This window comes from Pan troglodytes, chromosome 6, assembly GCF_028858775.2.
Source record: "Pan troglodytes isolate AG18354 chromosome 6, NHGRI_mPanTro3-v2.0_pri, whole genome shotgun sequence".
NCBI lineage: Eukaryota > Metazoa > Chordata > Mammalia > Primates > Hominidae > Pan > Pan troglodytes.
The window spans coordinates 118,606,103-118,631,673 of record NC_072404.2 but is presented as its reverse complement, the minus strand read 5'-3'; the positions used below and the strand labels follow the sequence as shown (position 1 = coordinate 118,631,673).

Below are 25,571 nucleotides of genomic sequence, written 5' to 3'. Positions count from 1 at the left end.
CATTTAAGATGTTTGCATTTCAGCACTTTTACAATTCAAGTATGGTGCTGTCCCTTGAGACTCTCGTTCAGAGCCACTTGTATCTATTTTCATAACACTAACACTGTTGTTTTTTCTTTATTTCTTCAAATTCTTAACAACATGACTTACTATATTTTATGAATAAATTTTTAGACTTGTTTGTAACAACATTCAACTCTTGGGATATAAACTAAATCTATTTTCCTTACATTTTTTACTGATTCCCTGGTAAAAATAGAATTGATGAGGATGTTTGAGGGGCAATTATACTTTTTTGTGTACAATGTAAAGGATTGGAGAAAATGCCTCATAAAATGAAAGACTTTGCAATGATTCAATCAGCTAGAAGGTGTGACCCTGAGTGGTGAAAATGATCACCTAATTATGGTATTAGTTACATTCCCAATAAGTGATAGGTTAGTGTTTGGCACTTGGGACACAGAGATGAACCAGCTAGATGTGGGGCCTTACCCTCATAGAGTTTATGCTGTAAGGAGGCTGTTAGCAGTTACAACTGTGATGGATATTACAAATAAGAAAATAAGGTTACCGACACTAGGAGTAAGAGAGGATAAGTATTTTAAGAATAGGGAATAATATATTCAAATATCCTGAAGCAAGAGAGAACTGAAAGAAGGCTAGAAATCCTAGAAGCGATGGAGAAGAAAAATGATGTGAAATGGTGCTGGGAATATAAGCAAGGATGAGATCATGAAAGGGGTGCACTGGTGAAGGACTTTATACTTTATCCATTGAAGAATTTTAACAGAGTTCCATTTTAAAACATTATTTAGTCAATGGTATGGAAAAAATATTAGTAAAGGAACAAAAGTAGGTTAAGGGAGGCCAGGTAGGAGACAATTATATTCTCAGCAAGTGATTGCAGGAAAGATAATGTGGAAATGCCTGGGTGTGAGAGAGATTTTGGAAGCAGAATGGACAAGACTTGGTAATTGTTTGGTAAGAGAGGGGAAGGTGAGTGAAGAATCATGTGAAACACAGTTTGGTTTCTAGCTTAAGTAACTGAGCTCCTTTGAGTAATAGGAAACATTTGAACAGCAGCAGGTTTGTATTGTTATGTTTCATTGTGTATGCATGAATTTGAGGTACTTGAGAGACCTCAGAGTGGGGACATCAAGTGGCTATCTGGGTATAAGAATAAGGAGAAAGTTCTGGATTAAATGTAGAGTTGGAGTCATCTGTATATAGATCATTGGAGCCATGGATGTGGAAGAATTTCCTTATGGAGAATGTGCAGATGGAGAAATGAAGGGGGCATAGGACAGAGCCTAAGGTGGTCCAATATTAAAGAGTGGTACATAAAACAAGAGGAGTTACTAGAACTGACTGAAAGGAGCGATCAGAGAGGCAGGGGGAATCAGAAGGCCAGCTTTCAGACCTTGGCTCCAGCCAGTTACAGTGAAATAACCTTTGACAAGTTGAATATCTTATGTTCTGTTTTCTCAACCATAAGATAAGTATTTTTATACCAGCTAATATCATAAACTTGTTCTGAGAAAAATGTGGGATGATTGTTAAGTACATATTGCCACACACACACACACACATGATCTTCTATATGGAATATACTAAGATTCTAGCTATACATAATAATGGATCAAATGACTGGATCATTTCATATAGACTAAAGCTGTACCCTAAGGTCAAAACCATATCTTAACTCTTCCTAGAACGTAGCAAAAGATAAAAATAATGTAATGGATTTTCTTTTATATTCATTAAGTGGTTCTACAGACAGTTCCAGACACTGAACACCAGCAGCATCACCTAAATAAATGTGAATCCCCAACAAATCATTACAGTATAATAGTAATTCATTAGAGGAAAGTATAAATGCAATTATAAAAAGTATAAAGTATAAGTGTAACTAATCGCTCATTAAGGGTGAGCTTACATATGTGTATGTGTATATATACACATATATATGTGTCTGCAAGCACACACACACACAAACTCTTATAAGGGTGAAGAATTAAATACAGCAGCAATCTGGAAAGCAAATGCTTTCAGCAAATTCATGAGCTCTTGATTGCAAAGCACTGAGATAATTATGCCCACTTGCTTTGGAATCATATATTCATTAAACACTGATTATCTGTATTTTTTCAAAGGATTGCGAGATCCTGCTTGCTTTTATGTTGGTGTAATCTTTATTTTAAATGGACTAATGATGGGATTGTTCTTCATATATGGAACATACGTAAGGTAAGACTACTACTAAATTAAGAGACCTTTCAGTGGGCTTTTACAGACTGGCTGATATTTGTTGATTAAATGAAAAGGAAAATTAATGAGATTAGATTCATATCAGGAAAGTTTGTGGATTTACTTGATTTTTCAGAAGCTTAACCAATATCATGTAACCAGAAACTGGAGATGTCACTAAAATTCTATCTCAAAGTCATCCCTTTTATTCTGTTGTTTAAACAGATTTCCTAACAAAGGCTTTAATGGAATATCTCCTAGTTCATGTGTAAAATTAATAAAACATTGGAGGAGATCTTTGGTTAGCAGTTGTAGCAGCTTATTTCTAATTGTATTCTCTAAGGATGAAATTAAGAAAGCAGTAGGAAAAATTGTGAATCACATGTGGCAGGCACTTACATCTGCTAGCATGTCTATCTTGATAAGAGTACCACAGTGAAGCAGCAGTGAGACCGGTCTCAGGTGATAAGTTGAAATTAATTTCAACGGTCATGTGTTTTGCCTCCACACTTAATTGCTCCCTGAGATAGCCATATCAGCTAGTTTTTGCCAATGAAAACTAAGTTGAAGTCAGTTTTGGTTACATCTAGTAAAGTATCTGCCTTTCTCACAAAAGGACAGACTTAGCTGCCCCTTCTCTGTTTCTTCCTGCTTTTATTACACTAGGATGTCATACCCAGAGCTGTAGCAGTCATCTTGTGACCATAAGGGAAAGGTCATAAAAATAGCGGATATATCTGGCCTACCATCCTTCTGCTGCTGAACCAATGCCAACAGATACTTACCTTTCATTTTCTTGTTGAATCATATAATAAACAACATCCATATTGTGTAAGCCACTTTTGTTAGGTTTTCTGTTTCTTTCAGTGGAGGATATTCCTAGCTGAATCATCAGATTTCTTTACAATGGTATTCTTGTTGTGCAAAACATTTAAAACTAAAATTAAAATTAATTGATAGCTTTACTCTTTCAACAAATATTTATTGAGTTTTCATGGGGCTTCTGTCAATATAGAGATTAGTAAATACACACACTCTTTGTTTTAGGAAGTTTTCAGCATAAAAAAGACTAGCATAGAATCAATGAAAACTAATGACATAGTCAGTATTGTGCCAGGGATACTATCCAGCACGGTAAATAAAAAGAAAAGTAGTAATAAGTATAAGGATTGGAAAACTTGAAAAAAAAGAAATAAGTGTTCTTAAAAGTAGATTACATCATGTATCTAGAAAAATTTTAAAAGTTTATGGATACAGTATTTGCAATAATAAGAAAATTTACAATGTTACTAGATGTAAGCATTAATATTAAAATTCAAAATTATAAATTTTATACTTTAGCATCAAATAGAAAATGAAATTTTGAAAGGATGCTATTTAGAATAGCATTAAAAGCATGATATTCCTCAGAATAAATCCAACAAAAGATACATATGACAGCTATGGGCAAATGATTAAAACATTCCTGAGATATGTCTAGGAAAATCTAAGTGGAGAGATATTCCACATTCACTGATTGAAGACTTGATATTTAAAAGCTTTGTAGAGTCAATGCTCTACCAGTCAAAATTCCAACATATTTTTTGTTGACTTTGATGAGCTGATTTAAAAGTTATTCAGAAATGCAAAGGGCCAAATACAGTCAAGGTATTCTTGAAAAAGGAGGATTTGCACTATCAATTGTTGCTGTATTATAAAGCTAATGTAAAAAGACAGTATGATATTAGCATAGCAATAGACAAATAGATAACTGCAATAGAGTAGAGCCCAGAGCAGAAATGTACATTTAAAGGCATTTGATATATGGAAGAGTGGGTATCGCAGATTGGTGAGTAAGGACAGGCATTTTAATAAATAGTGCTTGAATAATTGGGAGATCATATGGAACAAGGAGAAATTGGAACTATATAAGTAATAAATCCAAGTTGGATTAAACACTCAAATATGAAAGACAAATTTATAAAGTGTTCAGCGTATAATATAGAAAAAGTCACTTGGAATAAGAAATGATTTCATAAACAAGATACAAAAATCCAGTCATGAAGAAAAACTGATAAATTTGATGAAAAGAACTTCAGTTCCTCAAAAGAACTGTAGGATAAAAAATAAACCGCAAAGTGAGTGAAGATATTTACAAAGTATATACCCCACCTACTATCCAGAAATTTCATTCATTAATTTGATAAATATTTATTGAAAGACTGTTGTGACCAGGAGCACTGTTCTAGGTGCTTGGAATACAGAACAGAAATCTCTGTCCTCGTGAAGTTTATATTAGAGTGGGAAGATAAAGAGGAAAGACAGCCTGATAGAAAAATGGACAAATTGTTTATGAACTGATATTTCCCAGAAGAACTCCAAATGGTCAATAAACATATGTAAAGTTGACCACCATCATTAGTCATCAAGAAAATACAAATTCAAACCACAGTGAAATACCAACTCACATCTAATAGATTGATAAATGAGCTTTCATCCACTGCAGGTGGACATATAAATTGGTACAACTGTTTTGGTAAACAGTGTACATTATCTGATAACCTTCAAGATATAGATACCTTGTAACTCAGTAATTCTAATTTAAAGTATATATTCCCAAAAAAGTCTTGCACATGTGTACTGGGAAGTACATACAATAATATAGTAGCATTATTTGCAATAGCTTCAAACTGGAAACAACCCAAATATCCATTAACAGAGAAATGAATACATTTTGGTTTATTAACATGGTGGAACAGTATACAATAATGAGAATGAATGAACTATACAGCTACACACAATATGGTTGAATCTTACAAATATAATTTTGAATGAATGAATCCAGGTACAAAATTTAAAAAAATACTCCATACTTCCATTTGTATGTTGTTTAAAAACAGATTAAAGTAAATCATAGTTTGATATGTATATAGAAATGGTTATGTTGATAATCTCAAAAATCAGGTCAGTAGCTGATTCTTATCTTGGAGGCTGGCAAGTGGAGACTCAGTATAATAATTTCTCTATTTCAGTTAATTATATGGCGACTACATGGACGTTCCTTTTACAATAGTTCTATGAGCTAGAAATGTTATGCACTTTTCTATATGCCATATAGAAAAAATATAAGCTCATTGAAGTATTTTGAGGGAAAAGGATTGCTTTGAGATTGTTTGGGCAGCTTTAAAAATGTTCTATTTTTTTAAAAAAGTTCTGTTTTGGGGCTGGGAGCAGTGGCTCACTCCTGTAATCCCAGCACTTTGGGAGGCCAAGGCGGGCGGATCATGAGGTCAGATCGAGACCAACCTGGCTAACAAGGTGAAACCCTGTCTCTACTAAAAATACAAAAAAATCAAAAAAAAAAAAAATTAGCTGGGCGTGGTGGCGGGCGCCTGTAGTCCCAGCTGCTCGGGAGGCTGAGGCAGGAGAATGGCGTGAACCCGGGAGGCGGAGCTTGCAGTGAGCCGACATCGCGCCACTGCACTCCAGCCTGGGCAACAGAGCGAGGCTCAGTCTCAAAACTAAAAATAAAAAAATAAATAAATGAATAAATAAGTTCTGTTTTTGAAAATGGTTTGTATTTATCTTTTTTGTTTTTTCGTATGGAAAATGTTACACAACAATGACTAAAACTTTAAAAATCAGTATATTTCATTAGGAGGGCTACCGAAGAGGTGCTATTCTCTCTAAATTGGTTATATAGTCCTGGAATATAAAATACAATATTAGGCTCTATCTAGTCTTTAAGAAGGATATACAGAGTCAACCAATATTGACTGTAGAGGTGTCATCAAAACTGTGAGGAGATTGGAAACTGCCATTTGAGGAACAAAAGAAATAGAAATTTGGGGAAAACTTTTGTATTTGTTACCATGGCTACCCTCCCCACTGACACTAACTGGGAAGGTAGATATTCTACTTCCATTCTTTTGGTGACTAACCATAAAATTTTAACATACAGATATGATTTGTTCAAGTATAAAATACATTGATATCTTTCCCGTTTTTCCAATCAAACAAGGAATCTTGGAATGCTTTTCTTCAAAACATCCTCTCTTATCTTTTTTTTAATTATTATTATACTTTTAAGTTCTAGGGTACATGTGCACAACGTTCAGGTTTGTTACATATGTATACTTGGGCCATGTTGGTGTGCTGCACCCAATAACTTGTCATTTACATTAGGTATATCTCCTAATGCTATCCCTCCTCCCTCCCCCCACCCCATGACAGGCCCCGGTGTGTGATGTTCCCCAAACTGTGTCCAAGTGTTCTCATTGTTCAATTCCCACCTATGAGTGAGAACATGCGGTGTTTGGTTTTCTGTCCTTGCGACAGTTTGCTCAGAATGATGGTTTCCAGCTTCATCCATGTCCCTACAAAGGATGTGAACTCATCATTTTTTATGGCTGCATAGTATTCCATGGTGTATATGTGCCACATTTTCTTAATCCAGTCTATCATTGATGGACATTTGGGGTGGTTTCAAGTCTTTGCTATTGTGAATAGTGCCACAATAATCATATGTGTGCATGTGTCTTTATAGCAGCATGATTTATAATCCTTTGGGTATATACCCAGTAATGGGATGGCTGGGTCAAATGGTATTTCTAGTTCTAGATCTTTGAGGAATTGCCACACTGTCTTCCACAGTGGTTGAACTACTTTACAGTCCCACCAACAGTGTAAAAGTGTTCCTATTTCTCCACATCTTCTCCAGCACCTGTTGTTTCCTGACTTTTTAATGATTGCCATTCTAACTGGTGTGAAATGGTATCTCATTGTGGTTTTGATTTGCAGTTCTCTGATGGCCAGTGATGTGAGCATTTTTTCATGTGTCTGTTGGCTGCATAAATGTCTTCTTTTGAGAAGTGTCTGTTCATATCCTTCGTCCACTTTTTGATGGAGTTGTTTGATTTTTTTCTTATAAATTTGTCTAAGTTCTTTGCAGATTCTGGATATTAGCCCTTTGTCAGATGAGTAGATTGTAAAAATTTTCCCCCATTCTGTAGGTTGCCTGTTCACTCTGATGGTAGTTTCTTTTGCTGTGCAGAAGCTCTTTAGTTTAATTAGATCCCATTTGTCAATTTTGGCTTTTGTTGCCATTGCTTTTGGTGTTTTAGTCATGAAGTCCTTGCCCATGCCTATGTCATCAATGGTATTGCCTAGGTTTTCTTCTAGGGTTTTTATGGTTTTAGGTCTAACATTTAAGTTTTTAATCCATCTTGACTTAATTTTTGTAAAAGGTGTAAGGAAGGGATTCAGTTTCAGCTTTCTACATATGGCTAGCCAGTTTTCCCAGCACCATTTGTTAAATAGTGAATCCTTTCCCCATTGCTTGTTTTTCTCAGGTTTGTCAAAGATCAGATGGTTGTAGATGTGTGGTATTATGTCTTAGGGCTCTGTTCTGTTCCATTGGTCTATATCTCAGTTTTGGTACCAGTACCATGCTGTTTTGGTTACTGTAGCCTTGTAGTATAGTTTGAAGTCAGGTAGCGTGATGTCTCCAGCTTTGTTCTTTTTGCTTAGGATTGTCTTGGCAATGCGGGCTCTTTTTTGGTTCCATATGAATTTTAAAGTAGTTTTTTCCAATTCTGTGAAGAAAGTCATTGGTAGCTTGCTGGGGATGGCATTGAATCTATAAATTACCTTGGGCAGTATGGCAATTTTCACGATATTGATCATTCCTATCCAGGAGCATGGTATGCTCTTCCATTTGTTTGTGTCCTCTTTTATTTCGTTGAGTAGTGGTTTGTACTTCTCCTTGAAGAGGTCCTTCACATCCCTTGTAAGTTGGATTCCTAGGTATTCTCTTTGAAACAATTGTGAATGGGAGTTCACTCATGATTTGGCTCTCTGTTTGTCTGTTAGTGGTGTATAGGAATGGTTGTGATTTTTGCACATTGATTTTGTATCCTGAGACTTTGCTGAAGTTGCCTATCAGCTTAAGGAGATTTTGGGCTGAGATGATAGGGTTTTCTAAATATACAATCATCTCATCTGCAAACAGGGACAATTTGACTTCCTCTTTTCCTAATTGAATACATTTTATTTCTTTCTCTTGCCTGATTGCCCTGGCCAGAACTTCCAACACTATGTTGAAGAGGAGTGGTGAGAGAGGGCATCCCTGTCTTGTGCTGGTTTTCAAAGGGAATGCTTCCAGTTTTTGCCCATTCAGTATGATATTGGCTGTGGGTTTGTCATAAATAGCTCTTATTATTTTGAGATACATCCCATCAATACCTAGTTTACTGAGAGTGTTTAGCATGAAGGGCTGTTGAATTTTGTCAAAGGCCTTTTCTGCACCTATTGAGATAATCATGTGGTTTTTGTCTTTGGTTCTGTTTATATGATGGATTACCTTTATTGATTTGCGTATGTTGAACCAGCCTTGCATCCCAGGGATGAAGCCCACTTGATCATGGTGGATAAGCTTTTTGATGTGCTGCTGGATTCAGTTTGCCAGTATTTTATTGAGGATTTTTGCATCAATGTTCATCAGGGATATTGGTCTAAAATTCTCTTTTTTTGTTGTGTCTCTGCCAGACTTTGGTATCAGAATGATGCTGGCCTCATAAAATGAGTTAGGGAGGATTCCCTCTTTTTTTATTGATTGGAATAGTTTCAGAAGCAGTGGTACCAGCTCCTCCGTTTACCTCTGGTAGAATTGGGCTGTGAATCTGTCTGGTCCTGGACTTTTTTTGGTTGATAGGCTATTAATTATTGCCTCAATTTCAGAGCCTGTTATTGGTCTATTCAGAGATTCAACTTCTTCCTGGTTTAGTCTTGGGAGGGTGTATATTTCCAGGAATTTATCCATTTCTTCTAGATTTTCTGGTTTATTTGCATAGAGGTGTTTATAGTATTCTCTGATGGTAGTTTGTATTTCTGAGGGATCGGTGGTGATATCCCCTTTATCATTTTTTATTGCATCTATTTGATTCTTCTCTCTTTTCTTCTTTATTAGTCATGCTAGCAGTCTATCAATTTTGTTGATCTTTCCAAAAAACCAGCTCCTGGATTCATTGATTTTTTGAAGGGTTTTTGTGTCTCTATCTCCTTCAGTTCTGCTCTGATATTAGTTATTTCTTGCTTTCTGCTAGCTTTTGAATGTGTTTGCTCTTGCTTCTCTAGTTCTTTTAATTGTGATGTTAGGGTGTCAATTTTAGATCTGTCCTGCTTTCTCTTGTGGGCATTTAGTGCTATAAATTTCCCTCTACACACTGCTTTGAATGTGTCCCAGAGATTCTAGTATGTTGTGTCTTTGTTCTCATTGGTTTCAAAGAACATCTTTATTTCTGCCTTCATTTCATTATGTACCCAGTAGTCACTCAGGATCAGGTTATTCAGTTTCCATGTAGTTGAGCGGTTTTGAGTGAGTTTATTAATCCTGAGTTCTAGTTTGTGCTGCCGTCTGAGAGACAGTTTGTTATAATTTCTGTTCTTTTACATTTGCTGAGGAGTGCTTTACTTCCAACTATGTGGTCAATTTTGTAATAAGTGCGGCGTGGTGCTGAGAAGAATCTATATTCTGTTGATTTTGGATGGAGAGTTCTGTAGATGTCTATTAGGTCTGCTTGGTGCAGAGCTGAGTTCAATTCCTGGGTATCCTTGTTAACTTTCTGTCTCGTTGATCTGTCTAATGTTGACAGTGGGGTGTTAAAGTCTCCCATTATTATTGTGTGGGAGTCTAAGTATCTTTGTAGGTCACTCAGGACTTGCCTTATGAATCTGGGTGCTCCTGTATTGGGTGCATATATATTTAGGATAGTTAGCTCTTCTTGTTGAATTGATCCCTTTAGCATTATGTAATTACCTTCTTTGTCTCTTTTGATCTTTGTTGGTTTAAAGTCTGTTTTATCAGAGACTAGGATTGCAACCCCTGCCTTTTTTTGTTTTCCATTTGCTTGGTAGACCTTCCTCCATCCCTTTATTTTGAGCCTGTGTGTGTCTCTGCGTGTGAGATGGGTTTCCTGAATACAGCACACTGATGGGTCTTGAGTCTTTATCCAATTTGCCAGTCTGTGTCTTTTAATTGGAGCATTTAGCCCATTTACATTTAAGGTTAATATTATTATGTGTGAATTTGATCCTGTCATTATGATGTTAGCTGGTTATTTTGCTCGTTAGTTGATGCAGTTTCTTCCTAGCCTTGATGTTCTTTACAATTTGGCTTGTTTTTGCAGTGGCTGGTACCAGTTGTTCCTTTCCATATTTAGTGCTTCCTTCAGGAGCTCTTTTAGGGCAGGCCTGGTGGTGACAAAATCTCTCAGCATTTGCTTGTCTGTAAAGGATTTTATTTCTCCTTCACTTATGAAGCTTAGTTTGGCTGGATATGAAATTATGGGTTGAAAATTCTTTTCTTTAAGAATGTTGAATATTGGCCCCCACTCACTTCTGGCTTGTAGAGTTTCTGCTGAGAGATCTGCTGTTAGTCTGATGGGCTTCCCTTTGTGGGTAACCTGACCTTTCTCTCTGGCTGCCCTTAACAATTTTTCCTGCATTTCCATTTTGGTGAATCTGACAATTCTGTGTCTTGGAGTTGCTCTTCTCAAGGAGTATCTTTGTGGCATTCTCTGTATTTCCTGAATTTGAATGTTGGCCTGCCTTGCTAGATTGGGGAAGTTCTCCTGGATAATATCCTGCAGAGTGTTTTCCAACTTGGTTCCATTCTCCCCGTCACTTTCAGGTACACCAATCAGACGTAGATTTGGTCTTTTCACATAGTCCCATATTTCTTGGAGGCTTTGTTCGTTTCTTTTTATTGTTTTTTCTCTAAACTTCTCTTCTCGCTTCATTTCATTCATTTGATTGTCCATCACTGATACCCTTTCTTCCAGTTGATCAAATTGGCTACTGAGGCTTGTGCATTCATCATGTAGTTCTTGTGCCTTGGTTTTCAGCTCCATCAGGTCCTTTAAGGACTTCTCTGCATTGATTATTCTAGTTAGCCATTCGTCTAATTTTTTTTTCAAGGTTTTTAAGTTCTTTGCCATGGGTTCAAACTTCCTTTAGCTCAGAGTAGTTCGATCATCTGAAGCCTTCTTCTCTCAACTCGTCAAAGTCATTCTCCATCCAGCTTTGTTCTGTTGCTGGTGAGGAGCTGCGTTCCTTTGGAGGAGGAGAGGCACTCTGATTTTTAGGGTTTCCAGTTTTTCTGCTCTGTTTTTTTCCCCATCTTTGTGGTTTTATCTACCTTTGGTCTTTGATGATGGTGACGTACAGATGGGGTTTTGGTGTGGATGTCCTTTCTGTTTGTTAGTTTTCCTTCTAACAGTCAGGACCCTCAGCTGCAGGTCTGTTGGAGTTTGCTGGAGGTCCACTCCAGACCCTGTTTGTGTGGGTATCAGCAGTGGATGCTGCAGAACAGTGGATATTGGTGAACAGCAAATGTTGCTGCCTGATCATTCCTCTGAAAGTTTTGTCTCAGAGGAGTACCCGGCTGTGTGAGGTGTCAGTCTGCCCCTACTGGGGGTGCCTCCCAGTTATGCTACTTGGAGGTCAGGGACCCACTTGAGGAGGCAGTCTATCTGTTCTCAGATCTCCAGCTGCGTACTGGGAGAACCGCTACTCTCTTCAAAGCTGTCAGACAGGGACATTTAAGTCTGCAGAGGATTCTGCTGCCTTTTGTTTGGCAATGTCCTGCCCCTAGAGGTGGAGTCTACAGAGGCAGGCAGGCCTCCTTGAGCTGCGGGAGGCTCCACCCAGTTCGAGCTTCCTGGCTGCTTTGTTTACCTACTCAAGCCTTGGCAATGGCAGGCGCCCCTCCCCCATCCTGGCTGCCGCCTTGCAGTTTGATCTCAGACTGCTGTGCTAGCAATGAGGGAGGCTCTGTGGGCATAGGACCCTCTGAGCCAGGTGCGGGATATAATCTCCTGGTGTGCCGTTTACTAAGACCATTGGAAAAGCGCAGTATTAGGGTGGGAGTGACCCAATTTTCCAGGTGCCTTCTGTCACCCCTTTCTTTGATTAGGAAAGGGAATTCCCTGATCCCTTGCGCTTCCCGGGTGAGGCAATGCCTAGCCCTGCTTCGGCTCATGCTCGGTGCGCTGCACCCACTGTCCTGCACCCACTTTCCGACAATCCCCAGTGAGATGAACACAGTACCTCAGTTGTAAATGCAGAAATCACCCGTCTTCTGCATCGCTCATGCTGGGAGCTGTAGACTGGAGCTGTTCCTATTCGGCCATCTTGGCTCCACCCCCCGCCAACTCATCTTACTTTGATTTATCCACATTTCCTCAGTTCCTCCATGTACAATTGGTCCTTGCTGCTCACACATTCTTTCTTTCAATTTCTTCCTCTTTGAAGTTCATCCTTTGTATTTTCTGTGTGAAGCTTTATTAAATGGTAAATCATTTCCCATGAGCCTTCCTCTGCTGTTTTCTTCCTTTCTTTCTTCATTAATTCAACCAATATTTATTAATCTTCCAAGTGTGAAGCTGGGGATATAGTAATGAACAAGACAGATAAAGAACCTGTCCCTGTCCTCATGGTGCTTAGAATGTGTTAGACTAGGGAAGTGGTGTATGGAGGAAAGATAAATGGAAGCATAGAAACACTACACAGATGTGGGATTGAGCATCTGCATTCTTATACACAGACATCATCACAAAAGGGCAATTTAAGAAATGGTTTTTGGCCAGGTGCGGTGGCTTACGCCTGTAATCCCAGCACTTTGGGAGGCTGAGGCTGCTGGATCACTTGAAGTCAGGAGTTTGAGACCAGCCTGGCCAACATGGTGAAACACCGTCTCTACTAAAAATACAAAAATCAGCCAGATATGGTGGCATGTGCCTGTAATCCTAGCTACTCGGGAGGCTGAGGCAGAAGAATCAGCTTGAACCAGGGAGGTGGAGGTTGCAGTGAGCCGAGATCGCGCCACTGCACTCCAGCCTGGGTGACAGAGTGAGACTCTGTCTCAAAACAAAACAAAACCAACAACAACAACAACAACAAAAGAAATGGTTTTTATCTTTCATCTGATTTTTGTATTCTGCATTATTGCTTCTCTGGGACTCAAGTAAAGAATATTTGCAGTAGTTTAGACAGTTCTAAGCTAATGCTACATGAAACTGTTAGAATGTTGTCTTCATCTCTCAGTCCCTTAAATCCAATTTCAAAAGATAAAAATTTGCTTTTGTTCAGAGTATTCAAAGGATGTGATCTAGACTCTAAAGTGCTAGCCTGTTTCTTAAAAATGATTTTATGTGGCCGGGTGCGGTGGCTCACGCCTGTAATCTCAGCACTTTGGGAGGCCGAGGCGGGTGGATCACGAGGTCAGGAGTTCGAGACTAGCTTAGCCAACATGGTGAAACCCTGTCTCTGCTAAAAGTAAAAAAATTAGCCGGGCGTGGCAGCACGCGCCTGTAATCCGAGCTACTCGGGAGCCTGAGGCAGGAGAATCGTTGGAACCCAGGAGGCGGAGGTTGCTGTGAGCCGAGATTTTGCCACTGCACTCCAGCCTGGGCAACAGAGCAAGACCCCGTCTCAAAAAAAAAAATTATGTTCACACCTTATGTATTTTATTTAGAAAGTATTTTAGCTATAATAAATTATAAAATTGAGATTAATTTATACATACAGTTTTTAGAATTGTACATTCAGGATTTAAACTTCAACCACATGGGTATGGTTTAGTACTATTATGTTTTAAATATAGAAAACTGTGATTTTACATTCTGAGGTAATTTTGTGAAAAACTCACTGTATTTTACATGAATTTTGATTGTATACTCGATTTTTTTTTTTTTTTTTTTTACAGTGGTACTGAACTGGGAGGTCTTATTACAGTACTGTGCTTCTTTTTCAACCATGGAGAGGTTTGTTCTCTAGAAAGCAATTTTTAAGAAATAGAAGAGGCTGTAGAGGAACAAGGAAATATACTCATGAAAACAATATTTAATTGTATACTACTTATGACTTCACAGTATTTTAAAGGCCCTTGTGTTATAAGTTGATATTTTAATCATGTTGATTGAAATGTTTAAATAGCTAGAATTTCAAACATGAAATCTCTTGCCTTATTTTTAGTAAATATATACATATGCATATATTCTGTAGAGAAAAGGAAATATTGTACTTGTTGAGTTGAATCATATCATGCACATTATCTGATTTATTCCCACTAAACTTTTTTTGTGGGTGATGGTAGCCTCACCATACAAGTTATGAAATTTAAATTTAGAGAAAATTAAGTTACTTATCCACTTTCCACATTTACTACATGATGAAGCTGGATTTCCCATTCTATGTCTGTCTGCCTCTAAAACCTCACATATATATTAATTTATATTTTATAAATTATAAAATTATAGTTATATTTTATAAAAACATATATATATATAACATATATATTCAACTTTTTTATTGTGGTCAGAATAAGTAACATATGATCTGCCCTCTTAACAGATTTTTAAGTGTATAATATAGTATTAACACAATGTTGTATAGCAGATCTGCAGAACTTATTCACCTTGCCTAACTGAAACTTTGTATGCATTGCTCTCCCCTTAACAACAATGAAAGAGGCCTCAGGCCTGACAGCAGGGACACAGTTAAGACACTGCCACCTGCTCCCTCACTTCTTTCTGTTACATCATGCTGTCTGTTCAGTAATGCAAAATGCTGAATTCAAAATAGACATTAACTTACTAATTCAGCCCAATGAAACATAGTCCACCTAAAAAAGAGCTCATAGAAGCTTATTTCAAATACGATGGATTCATTCAACAAATTATTGAGTACATACCACGTCCATGCTCTGCTAAATGCTGAGGATATGGCAATGAAAAAGAGAGAGATTCTGACTACTAGCTCTTGGGAGCAAAACATTTAATATGTTATGACACAGGTTACATAGGGTAGAAGTATTTTTTTTTTTCAAGATGGAGTCTTGCTCTGTCACCCAGGCTGGAGTGCAGTGGCGCGATCTCAGCTCTCTGCAACCTCCGTCTCCCAGGTTCAAGCAATTCTCCTGCCTCAGCCTCCTGAGTAGCTGGCATTACAGGCATGTGCCACCATGCTCAGCTAAATTTTTGTATTTTTAGTAGAGATGGAGTTTCACCATGTTGGCCAGGCTGGTCTCGAACTCCTGACTTCATGATCCACCCGCCTCGGCCTCCCAAAGTACTGGGGATTACAGGCGTGAGCCACCACGCCCAGCCAGGGTAGAAGTACTTTTATCCATTGCTCTTGGGTTAATTTTTAAAAATCAGTTAGATAAAGGAATCATAAAAATTATACATAAAAGCCTTATATATATTATTTTAAAGCAAACAAATGCATTGTCATTCAACAATGTGCTGACCTAAAGACAAAGGTTTTTCTCTGAGTGTTCCAGACCACTGTTGGTATAAGTTGACTTTCTTATATGTATCATAATTCCTCTTCCAACATTTACAATTTTGGTATCTTGGAAGAGAAGCAATAACTTTTAAGACTCTTGCAAAGTAATAAGAGTTCACATTCTTTCTAGAATTTCAGAATTTTTGATGGAAAATTTTTCTTATACTCTGACCCATATGTCTTAGAAGTAATTTTAAAGTTTGTGTGAAAATTTAATACTTTCATTACATGCATCACATTTGTAGTTCCCAAATACTTCTAGTTGTTTTTAAAATATATACTTAACCTTTTTTAAGGTACATTTTACAAATTCTGAGGCAATCGTAGCTATTCGAAGTGTGTATTTATATTCATTCATACTTGTTACGTAGAAACCCTCTTGGTGCTTGCGAATGACCTAGGTGACATTTGTTTAGCTATTTGTCTTGGCATGCATATATCCCAAAGCCTGGGATGCCAGGATCATATGCCAGGATCATACTGCAGGGCTGGGCTGTGGATCTAGTTGGTCAGTCCCAGAATTCTCACAACTCTTATACGTACAATCTTGTTTGTCCCTTGGGCTTCCTTTTGCTCGGTCTAATATATCTGTAGCTGGTTTCTGGACATGGTAGTTAACTGCTCACTACATAATGGTCTCATGAGTTAAGAGAGCTTCAAAAACTGAGAAGCTATGCCAGACACTCAGAAATGGGATCTAGTGAGCCTAGTATTAAAATTACTAAAACAAACTCACCCCTGGTTTTTTAATATGTTTGTTGTAGTAAACAGGATGTAAAGTGGGCATTTTGTTGATTTCAGGCCACCCGTGTGATGTGGACACCACCTCTCCGTGAAAGTTTTTCCTATCCTTTCCTTGTACTTCAGATGTATGTTTTAACTTTGATTCTCAGGTAACTTCGATTTATAAAACAAAGGCAAATAAATTATAATTTAAGTTTCTTAAAATATACTTCAATTCAGCACTTTGGGAGGCCGAGGTGGGTGGATCACTTGAGGTCAGGAGTTCGAGACCAGCCTGGCCAACATGGTGAAACCTCATCTCTACTAAAATACAAAAATTAGCCGGGCATGGTGGTGTGCATCTGCCATCCCAGCTACTTGGGAGGCTGAGGCAGGAGAATTGCTTGAACTCGGGAGGCGGAGGTTTCAGTGAGCCGAGATTGTGCCACTGCACTCCAGCCTGGGCAAGAGAGCAAGACTCCCTCTAAAAAAATGTAAATATATATATTACATATATATACTTCAATCTATGAAGTTGTAATTACCAAATTTAGACCATTTTTTAGTTATTTTAAAAGTAAATTGAGTATAGGGTTAAGAAAATAATTTAAAATTGCTATGTAAAAATTGCTCTCCGTTTAAGAGTGTAGGCTACAGGTTTTAGATAACTACATTATGTTTTAATAAACCAAAAGGTATGTGTTTATATATAGTTTGCCAAGATTCAAAAGTTTTTGAGAAACAATTACATTTTCTTTTCACAGTTTAAGTACTCTGACATTGTTTTCTAACCTGTGGTTTTGATAACTGTGCCATGAAAAAAGTGTTCTGTGTGCAAATGAATTTGGGAAATGCGGAGTTAGATGGATAAGGAGTATATATATTCACATATTTATGAAGCATTTCTGAACAACCAATGTTTCTAACAGGACAACCAGTTTCATTTCAAACTTTTTTTTTTGGATACACTTTTTTTGTAGGGATTACATTTATAAGCATTTTAGATATTTAAGAGGTCTGATAAATGAACAAAAAACCCCATAAGTGGTAGAATAGTATAAATAACCTTATCAGAGAAATAAGTTTGATAGAATACTAATGAGAACTCTCACTGAATGAAATAATGATCACTGTCTCCTCCAAACTCCCAGAGGACCCCATTCTTCACCTACTAGTCCCTGGGAGATTCTGCCTTCTATAAAAATCATTTGTTTGTCTTCTTTGTTTTCTAAAACGTAAATTTATGAATCTTCCACACATACACAAATTTTTATTTATTTATTTAGAGATGAGGTCTTGCTCTGTCACCCAGGCTGGAGTGCAGTGGCACGATCTGCTCACTGCAACCTCTGCTTCCCAGGTTCAAGCGATTCTCCTGCCTCAGCCTCCCAAGTAGCTGGGATTATAGGTGCACGCCACCATCCCCAGCTAATTTTTGTATTTTTAGTAGAGGCAGGGTTTTACCATGTTGGCCAGGCTGGTCTCGAACTCCTGACCTCAAGTGATCCACCCGCTTCAGCCTCCCAAAGTGCTGGGATTACAGGTGTGAGCCACTGTGCCTGGCCAATTACATGTATTTAAAAGTACCACTGTACTTTTAAACAGGGACCATGCCATATTTATCTCTTTAACCACAGAACACTGCACACGTCCATGCAAATATTTGTGGCACTCAGATAAAGCTAATTGAAGGGTGGTAAATAGTAGTGTACTGGGGTGGCACAAACCTTGAGAATGGAGCAGGCCAACTTCTGATTTCTTACCAACCTGACAAGTATATTCTGGGGTTGAATTTGGATTTAGGAACCTCCTCCTCACTCAGATTTCTATATCTTTGCTCTACAGTTTGCCTTCTCTCAAAGATTAGGTGATGGAAGCTGCCCATTCTTCATCACCCCTTGCTATTCATTCCCAGTTTAATTCCTAGAAAGGTGGGTTATTTTTATTTTTTTGAAGTGATATCAGTCTGGTCAGTCAGGGGTTTCATGGAATAAAATGTCTTAATTAGAATATTTAAGGTTGTATCATTGAGGGCATGTGCTATACTCTGTGTCTTAGTCAAAAGTAATTTTTGTTTGAAGAATATAAGATTACAAAGTACATAATGAGTATTTTATGATAAGATTAGTAAGCAATATGAACATTTAGAATTTTGTTTTTGAAAATTTATATATGATTGTACAAAGATTCATCAAAATCCAGTACAGAATTTATAAAAGGAAGAGTTACAGTTTTATTATTTATGTAAAATGTTTGTGTTTCTTTTTTCATATCTAAAAGTTACTGTAATTCTCTGTGGTAAAAGGTATTGGTTCCCAATACATCTCAGTAATGCAGAATGGACAATTTAAACTTCCACATGCTTCAGCTGAATTCTAGAATGATTTTTTAATTTTTTAAGATTCCTTTTCCTTAAATTTTTCCCATAGTTTTTAACTTATTACTTTGTCAGCACTTACATTTCTCTTCAATGTTTTTTGAAGCACAAAAGTGGTGGTATATAAAAGTTGTTGCTACACATACAGGAGAAGCATGTTGAGGTGTGCAGGGACAGCACCACATCCTATTTTCTGACCTCCTTGCTGGAGTAATAAATTTCTAATGTCATGCATATGTAGAGGAAAAAGAGCTTTTGTATTTAAAATATTTAATGGTAAATTACAATGTTAATTTTAAAACTCTAATTTTGATTACTTCATGCAAGGAATGAAGTATTTCAAGTTCTTTTTAGTATACTTTACAAAGTTAACTATATTTTGTTGTATTATAGTAAAGGTAATGGAATAATGTAGATTTTATCATTTTGCTATTAGTCTTTCTTTTCAGCGACAGCCCATTTTTAGGGTGAAACTTACTGGTATCAATTCTCTCTATTAAGGACCTCAAGCAATGATAGAAGGCCCTTCATTGCACTCTGTCTTTCCAATGTTGCTTTTATGCTTCCCTGGCAATTTGCTCAGTTTATACTTTTTACACAGGTAAGATGATTTTTTAAATTAATTTTTATTTTTATTTTAAGTTCTGGGGTACATGTGCGGGATGTACAGGTTTGTTACGTAGGTAAATGTATGCCATGGTGGTTTTTGCATCTATCAACCCATCACCTAGGTATTAAGCCCAGCATGCATTAGCTGTTTTTCCTAATGTTTTCCCCACCCCATCCCTTGACAGGCCCCAGTGTGTGTTGTTCCTCTCCCTGTGTCCATGTATTCTCATTGTTCAGCTCCCACTTATAAGTGAGAACATGTGGTGTTTGGTTTTCTGTTCCTGTTGCTGAGGATAATGGCCTCCAGCTCCATTCATGTCCCTGCAAAGGACCTGATCTTGTTCCTTTTTATGGCTACGTAGTATTCCATGGTGTATATGTGCCACATTTTCTTTATCCAGTCTTTCACTGATGGGCGTTTGGGTTAATTCCATGTCTTTGCTATTGTGAATAGTGCTGCAGTGAAGACATGGGTGCATGTGTCTTTGTAATAGAAGGATTTATATTCCTTTGCATATATTAATTAAATTGAATGCAAGATGTACTTGGTTGTTTCCATAGAAATTTTTAAATATGGTTACATTTACGCCCTAAAAGATTTTCAAAATAGGAAATAAAGTTTACTTAAAGGTATGATTTTTATGAAATAATATAATTCCACATTCTTTTACTATATTGATTAGTTTGACAGATTTTAAGGCTCGACATGTGAAAGAGTTTTTCTATTATTTTTATTCACAAATGTTATTTTTGGTGTTTGAGATAATATCTGTATATATCTACCTAGAGATTTTCCTTTTGTCCTGGGAATCCTTCTGGGTGCCAAGCTACACAGCATGCTAAGGGCCAATCCTACTCTTGACAGCAGGACGTTCTGCTTCTAATCCAGCTAAACGTTGGCTGTTTTATCTGTGGAGCAGAATTTTACCTGGCACCGTTTCTGCGAGCTTTAATCTTAAAGCTCATCATTGCTTAAGTGAGCTGAGCCCATATCCTGTTTCTAAAGCAACTACATAACTAGTAACAAGAAACTGAACTGGGGAAGCAGAGAGTAAATGGAGAATTTTGATGACATTTCATGATACTAAGATTTTCCATCAGAGCTCCTTCCTACATAACAAATGCTGATGATAATAATAATATTCTATATTGGAAGTGAGAAATTCTGCCAAGAAGTCTCATGCTGCCAATAGCCTACAAAGAATGAAATTATAACCCCAGCTCAATTGGTGCTGCATATTTAAAGTATTCCCTCTGTTTTACTTCATAATAGTTGGCCCCTTTCAGGTTATAACACAGACATTATTCTATGTTTTTCATTATTTGCACATGCCAACAGAGTGGAATAGATTTTTAATGAGCATCATTTCATTGCAAGCAAATTTATTAATCCAGTGATACTGATGAAACTAAGAAGCTCTTTGGGGCCGGGCGCGATGGCTCACGCCTGTAATCCCAGAACTTTGGGAGGCTGAGGCGGGTGGATCACTTGAGGTCAGGAGTTCAAGACCAGCCTGGCCAAGATGGTGAAACCCCATCTCTACTAAAAATACAAAAAAATTAGCCGAGCATGGTGGTGGGCTCCTGTAATCTTGGGAGGCTGAGGCAGAGAATTGCTTGAACCCAGGAGGTGGAGGTTGCAGTGAGCCGAGATCACGCTACTGCACTCCAGCCTGGGTGACAGAGTGAGACTCAGTTAAAAAAAAAAAAAAAGAAGTTATTGGGTAAGTTTGATATTGCTGTTAATGATTTTCTAGTCATTCTCTGGATATATACTAGGCTTTTATTTTTCTTTACTAATGTGTATAGTTTTTTTTTGTATGTGTGTGTTTCATGCTTACAGAGGGATAATTCAATGTTATTTTCTGGGAGTACTTTAAGATTTTATTCTTAATTGTGTTTTTCGTAGATTAAGGTTAAAATTAGTTCATTGTGCAACCACATCTGGTTAATTTTTTAATTTTTTGTAGGGATGAGGTATCACCATCTTGCCCAGGCTGCTCTTGAACTCCTGGGCTCAAGCAGTCCTCCTATCTTGGCCTCCCAAAATGCTGGGAGTATAGGCGTGAGCCACCATGCCTGGCCCAATTTTTTTTTTTTATGACTTCTGTGCTCTCCTGGAATTTTCAATCTTATCAGTTATTTCCTTGAACATTTGAAGCATAGTTTAAAGATATATCTGATTATGCCAGAGAAGTGTTTGAGTGATCTCCAAGCTAAGAATAGTTTTTATATATTTAGAGGGTTATAGAACAAAAATAGAAAAAGAATATACAAGAGACTGTATGTGACCAACAAAGCATAACATATTTATTATCTGGCCTTTTATATAATAAATGTGCTGATCCCTGATCTAAATCTTTTGTGGATCTATTTCTATTGTGTTAGTGATAGTGTCTTATCTCCATCTATGCTGGGTTATTTTTGATGTGGTGCTGAACATTATATATGAAAAATTGGAGAGGCGAGTAAAAAGCACTAACAAATCTTGAACCACCTTTATGCAATCAGATTGAGATGATCCGTAGATGCATTTCAGTCTTTCTGAGGGCTGCTTGATTTCTGGTTCACTATTACAGTATGGCCTTTTGAAACTCCAAACTAAAGCACCCTTCTTGGTGCACTCTGACTGCTGAATCTGCTGAAATGCCTGCTCAGCTTGTTGGTCTTCCAACTGCCTCTCAGCTGGCAGGCATCTGCCTCTGTTGAAATTGGCAGATACCTCTGGGAGAAAAGTGGCCCAAAATGTCATGCTCATTGGTATAGATTGCCATCTATCTTTTTAATTCCTCATTTGCTTTGTTAATAGTCTGTGGCTTTTATACATATTTTAAAAATGTTTTTATTTATATATTTATATTTTTCCTAGCCATTCTAGTTCTTAGTGGGAAGGTTGGTTCAAATTCCTTTGCTTACCATTATTAGAACTGTAGCCCTCCTCTTATATTTACTTTGCCTGTGAATAGTAAAGTGTTAGTTTTCTATACTTTTTTTCACTTTTGCTTTTTTATATTATTTCAGATAGCATCATTATTTCCCATGTATGTTGTGGGATACATTGAACCAAGCAAATTTCAGAAGATCATTTATATGATCATGGTAACATTTTTAATATATATAAGTCAAATATTAAGATAGGTTCTCAGAGTTTATAAAATCGAAGTGATTCTGTTTTATAGGGTACTTCCTCTTTGGTAATATTTAATACATATGGTATTGGTGATATCCAGAAGGAAAACTGGAAATGTATATTATAGATGACATATTATAACAGATTATTCTTTCAACTGGACTGTAGATGTGTTTTATTCTCTAGAACTTTTATTTTTATGTTTTACTTATTATTATTACTACTTTTAAAACTGCCTTTTCTTTCTCAGACATGAGATTTTTAGCATTTTGCCTGAATATGACACTCTAACTGAAATTTTATATTCTTGCAATTTTGTTTTTGGCTTAGGTCCCAAACATAGCTTCCTTAGAAACATATAAAAAGTTAGTAAAGCTCCATAAATAATAGAAGTCCTGAAGTCTAACAAAAATATGATTAGTAAAACTGGTGTTTATAACTAAGTCTTTCTTATTATATTACTCCATTGTTAAAACAATAGAAATCATAGACTTATTTTTCATTGTTCCAAGTAGCAGATGGAGAAAAAGTTAAATTCTGCCAGATAGAGTTTATGGTCTTGAATTTTAATACTTAGAATCTAGCAGTGACTTGAAGTTCTATTATCATTTGGCCAAGGGTCATTCATCTTTATGCAAATAAATTTGCATTAGAAATGGCTATATACCTACAAAATATGCATTATGCCAATATATGTAATAACCATAAAATGTATTTTTTTCATTTTTTTCAGATTTCAGTTACCCTTAGTTTCATTTTGATGTTTGGAAATTCAATGTACTTATCTTATTATTATTCTTCATCTTTGTTAATGAGATGGGTAAGTGTTTAGTTCATAAAGTTGGGTTTTTTTAACCTGCCAAATAGCATGTTTTCCTGTCTAAAACAGGTATAAGAGAATAAATAGGCCCTTTCCTGATTATCACTCAACATGACAAAATTCTTCCCAAGCAAAGCTTTTTATTTATCTTATCCTTGAAAAATATTATAGTAGGAAGTTTTTCTTTTTAAGACAGTGCCCAAGTAAATATTTAAAAATGATCATAAAGTAATAAGACTTACTTTAATCATATCCCATTTTATGGTAAAAATGACTTATTTTCTCCTAAGTCACTTGAGGAGGTTAAATACTCATTGCAGTGACACTGCCATTGCCCAGAACATTTTTGGAACTCCTCTGAGTTTCCTTCACAGACTATGGCACATTCTTTAGTATGTCTTGCCTTTCAAGAGTGGATTTGATTTTTGGAAATGACCAAAATTTTGTGAATATTTTGTGTGATTGGGCTGGGTAATACAGATCTTGCTCAAACGATGGTGTGACAGTAAAGTCATAAGACTGATTATTTTGCACCTATAACTAAATTATTTCTGAAGGCAGTTTAGAAAGTGTAGTTCCAAACTACTTTGAGCGATGGCAAGATAATTAGAATAAGTGTGCAGTCTCCTCACGGGAACTACATGGAATGACACTCTTTTGGATATGTGTTTGGAAGGGTGGTTTAGTAAGTCAGTTCTATTACATTGTAGTTATACTTCTGATATCTATAAGCCAGAACCTAGAATATTGTCCTGTACCTCCCATCTCCACACTGATCAGAAATGATACCAACTATGGTAATGCTAAAATATAGCACTTTTCCATGTATGGTCAGTGATTTAATCTTTTGGGATTGCCCTTATGTTTTAACATTTTTGCTTTCCATATCCTTTTTCCCTCATAGTAATCCCTCCTCTTTCTCTCCCAGAAAAAATGCTCTTTCTTTCCAACATTTTATCAAACTATTTCACCATTACAGAGTAGAGGACTCCTAATAGTGTGCTCATCTACCTCTTTTAATGAAAACTTTTTTTTATTTTGAAATATAGTACAGATAAAACTGCATAAAGCAAATGTTTTGTGTGCTGACTTAGTGCTGGCTAATACTGATGAGTACAATGTCCCCTTCATGTCTGCAGGGATTGATTCCAGGACACCCCCAAACCCTGTGGTTACTAAAATCTGCAGATGTTCAAGTTTCTTATATAAAATGGTGTGTTATTTGCATATAATCTATGCACATCTTCCTATATACTTTAAATCATCTCTAGATTACTTATAACGTCTAATGCAATATAAATACTATGCAAATAGTTGTATACTGTATTGTTTTTTCATTTGTACTTTTTAAACTGTTGTATTATTATTATTTCAAATATTTTCTATCTGCTGTTGGTTGAATCTGCAGCAACTGGAACCCATGGATGTGGAGGGCTGACTGTGTTATGTATTATGTGGCAAACATTCTTAAACTACCATTATACCAAAATTGTAACTTTCTAAATGAGTGTAGAAGCCTCCATGTGACCTGTCCCAAAGCATTCTCTTGTACTGCCCTAAAACGATAATGACTATCTTGACTGCTATGATAGTAACTTTCCAGCATCCCTTTATAGTTTCATCACTTAAGTTTCTCTTTTTAGCTACAAGTTTCCTGCATATCTGCCTGGTTTTATCCTCATGAAATTTATTTGTCGAAGAACCACAGTCATAGAACATGTGGAGGATTTCATGGTCCAGATTTTGCTTTTTGAGTTCTTGTGGTGTAGCTAAGCATGTTCCTTTGTCTCATGGTATAGCTTGATATATTAGAAATTGGATCTGAAACTTGGATTGCTTCAGGCTTGATCACTTTTGCAAGTCTTTAGTATTGTTCTTTCATTAAAAGGCACATAATGTCTCTCTTTATGGTACTAGCCTTCAGTGCCTTATGCTGGATCTGTTAATTCATTAGGGATTGCAAAGTGGTCACGTTCTAATCTGTCATCTAAAGTTCATTTAGGAGAAGTAAAGTAAATGTTGATTTACCTCTTTATTTGCAAGTTTTAAAAATAATGAATTGATTCCCTGTCATCTTCCAAATGTGGGCTCTTTGGGCTGTGTATGTGTGTGTTTAGGTTTCATTAAGAACATAGGGATTTAAACATTTTTGATGTATTTCAAGTTAATTGAAGTTAATATCTTTACTCATTCTCAGATTGTTTCTTTGTTGACCAGGGGAGCCTCTTTAGGTTTCTCCTAAGTTCTCTGACATGACACTGGTGGTCTGATAGCATACTTGTGTCATGTATGACAAGTTTTTCCAGGTCTCTCTTGTGTACTCCTGCCCAAAACCTGGA

The 25,571-nt window shown here is 36.8% G+C and overlaps 1 protein-coding gene across 1 annotated transcript in view; it reads left to right on the top strand.

Annotated features, from left to right (window-relative positions):
• The window catches only part of LOC463629 (probable C-mannosyltransferase DPY19L2), a 112,183-nt gene that overhangs the window by 23,430 nt on the left and 63,182 nt on the right, over positions 1 to 25,571 (top strand). The window contains 6 exon segments of the mRNA XM_054656220.2: positions 2,154 to 2,247; positions 13,991 to 14,048; positions 16,375 to 16,466; positions 19,175 to 19,274; positions 22,304 to 22,381; positions 23,146 to 23,232. Of these exon segments, the coding sequence (XP_054512195.2) occupies positions 2,154 to 2,247; positions 13,991 to 14,048; positions 16,375 to 16,466; positions 19,175 to 19,274; positions 22,304 to 22,381; positions 23,146 to 23,232 (509 nt within the window).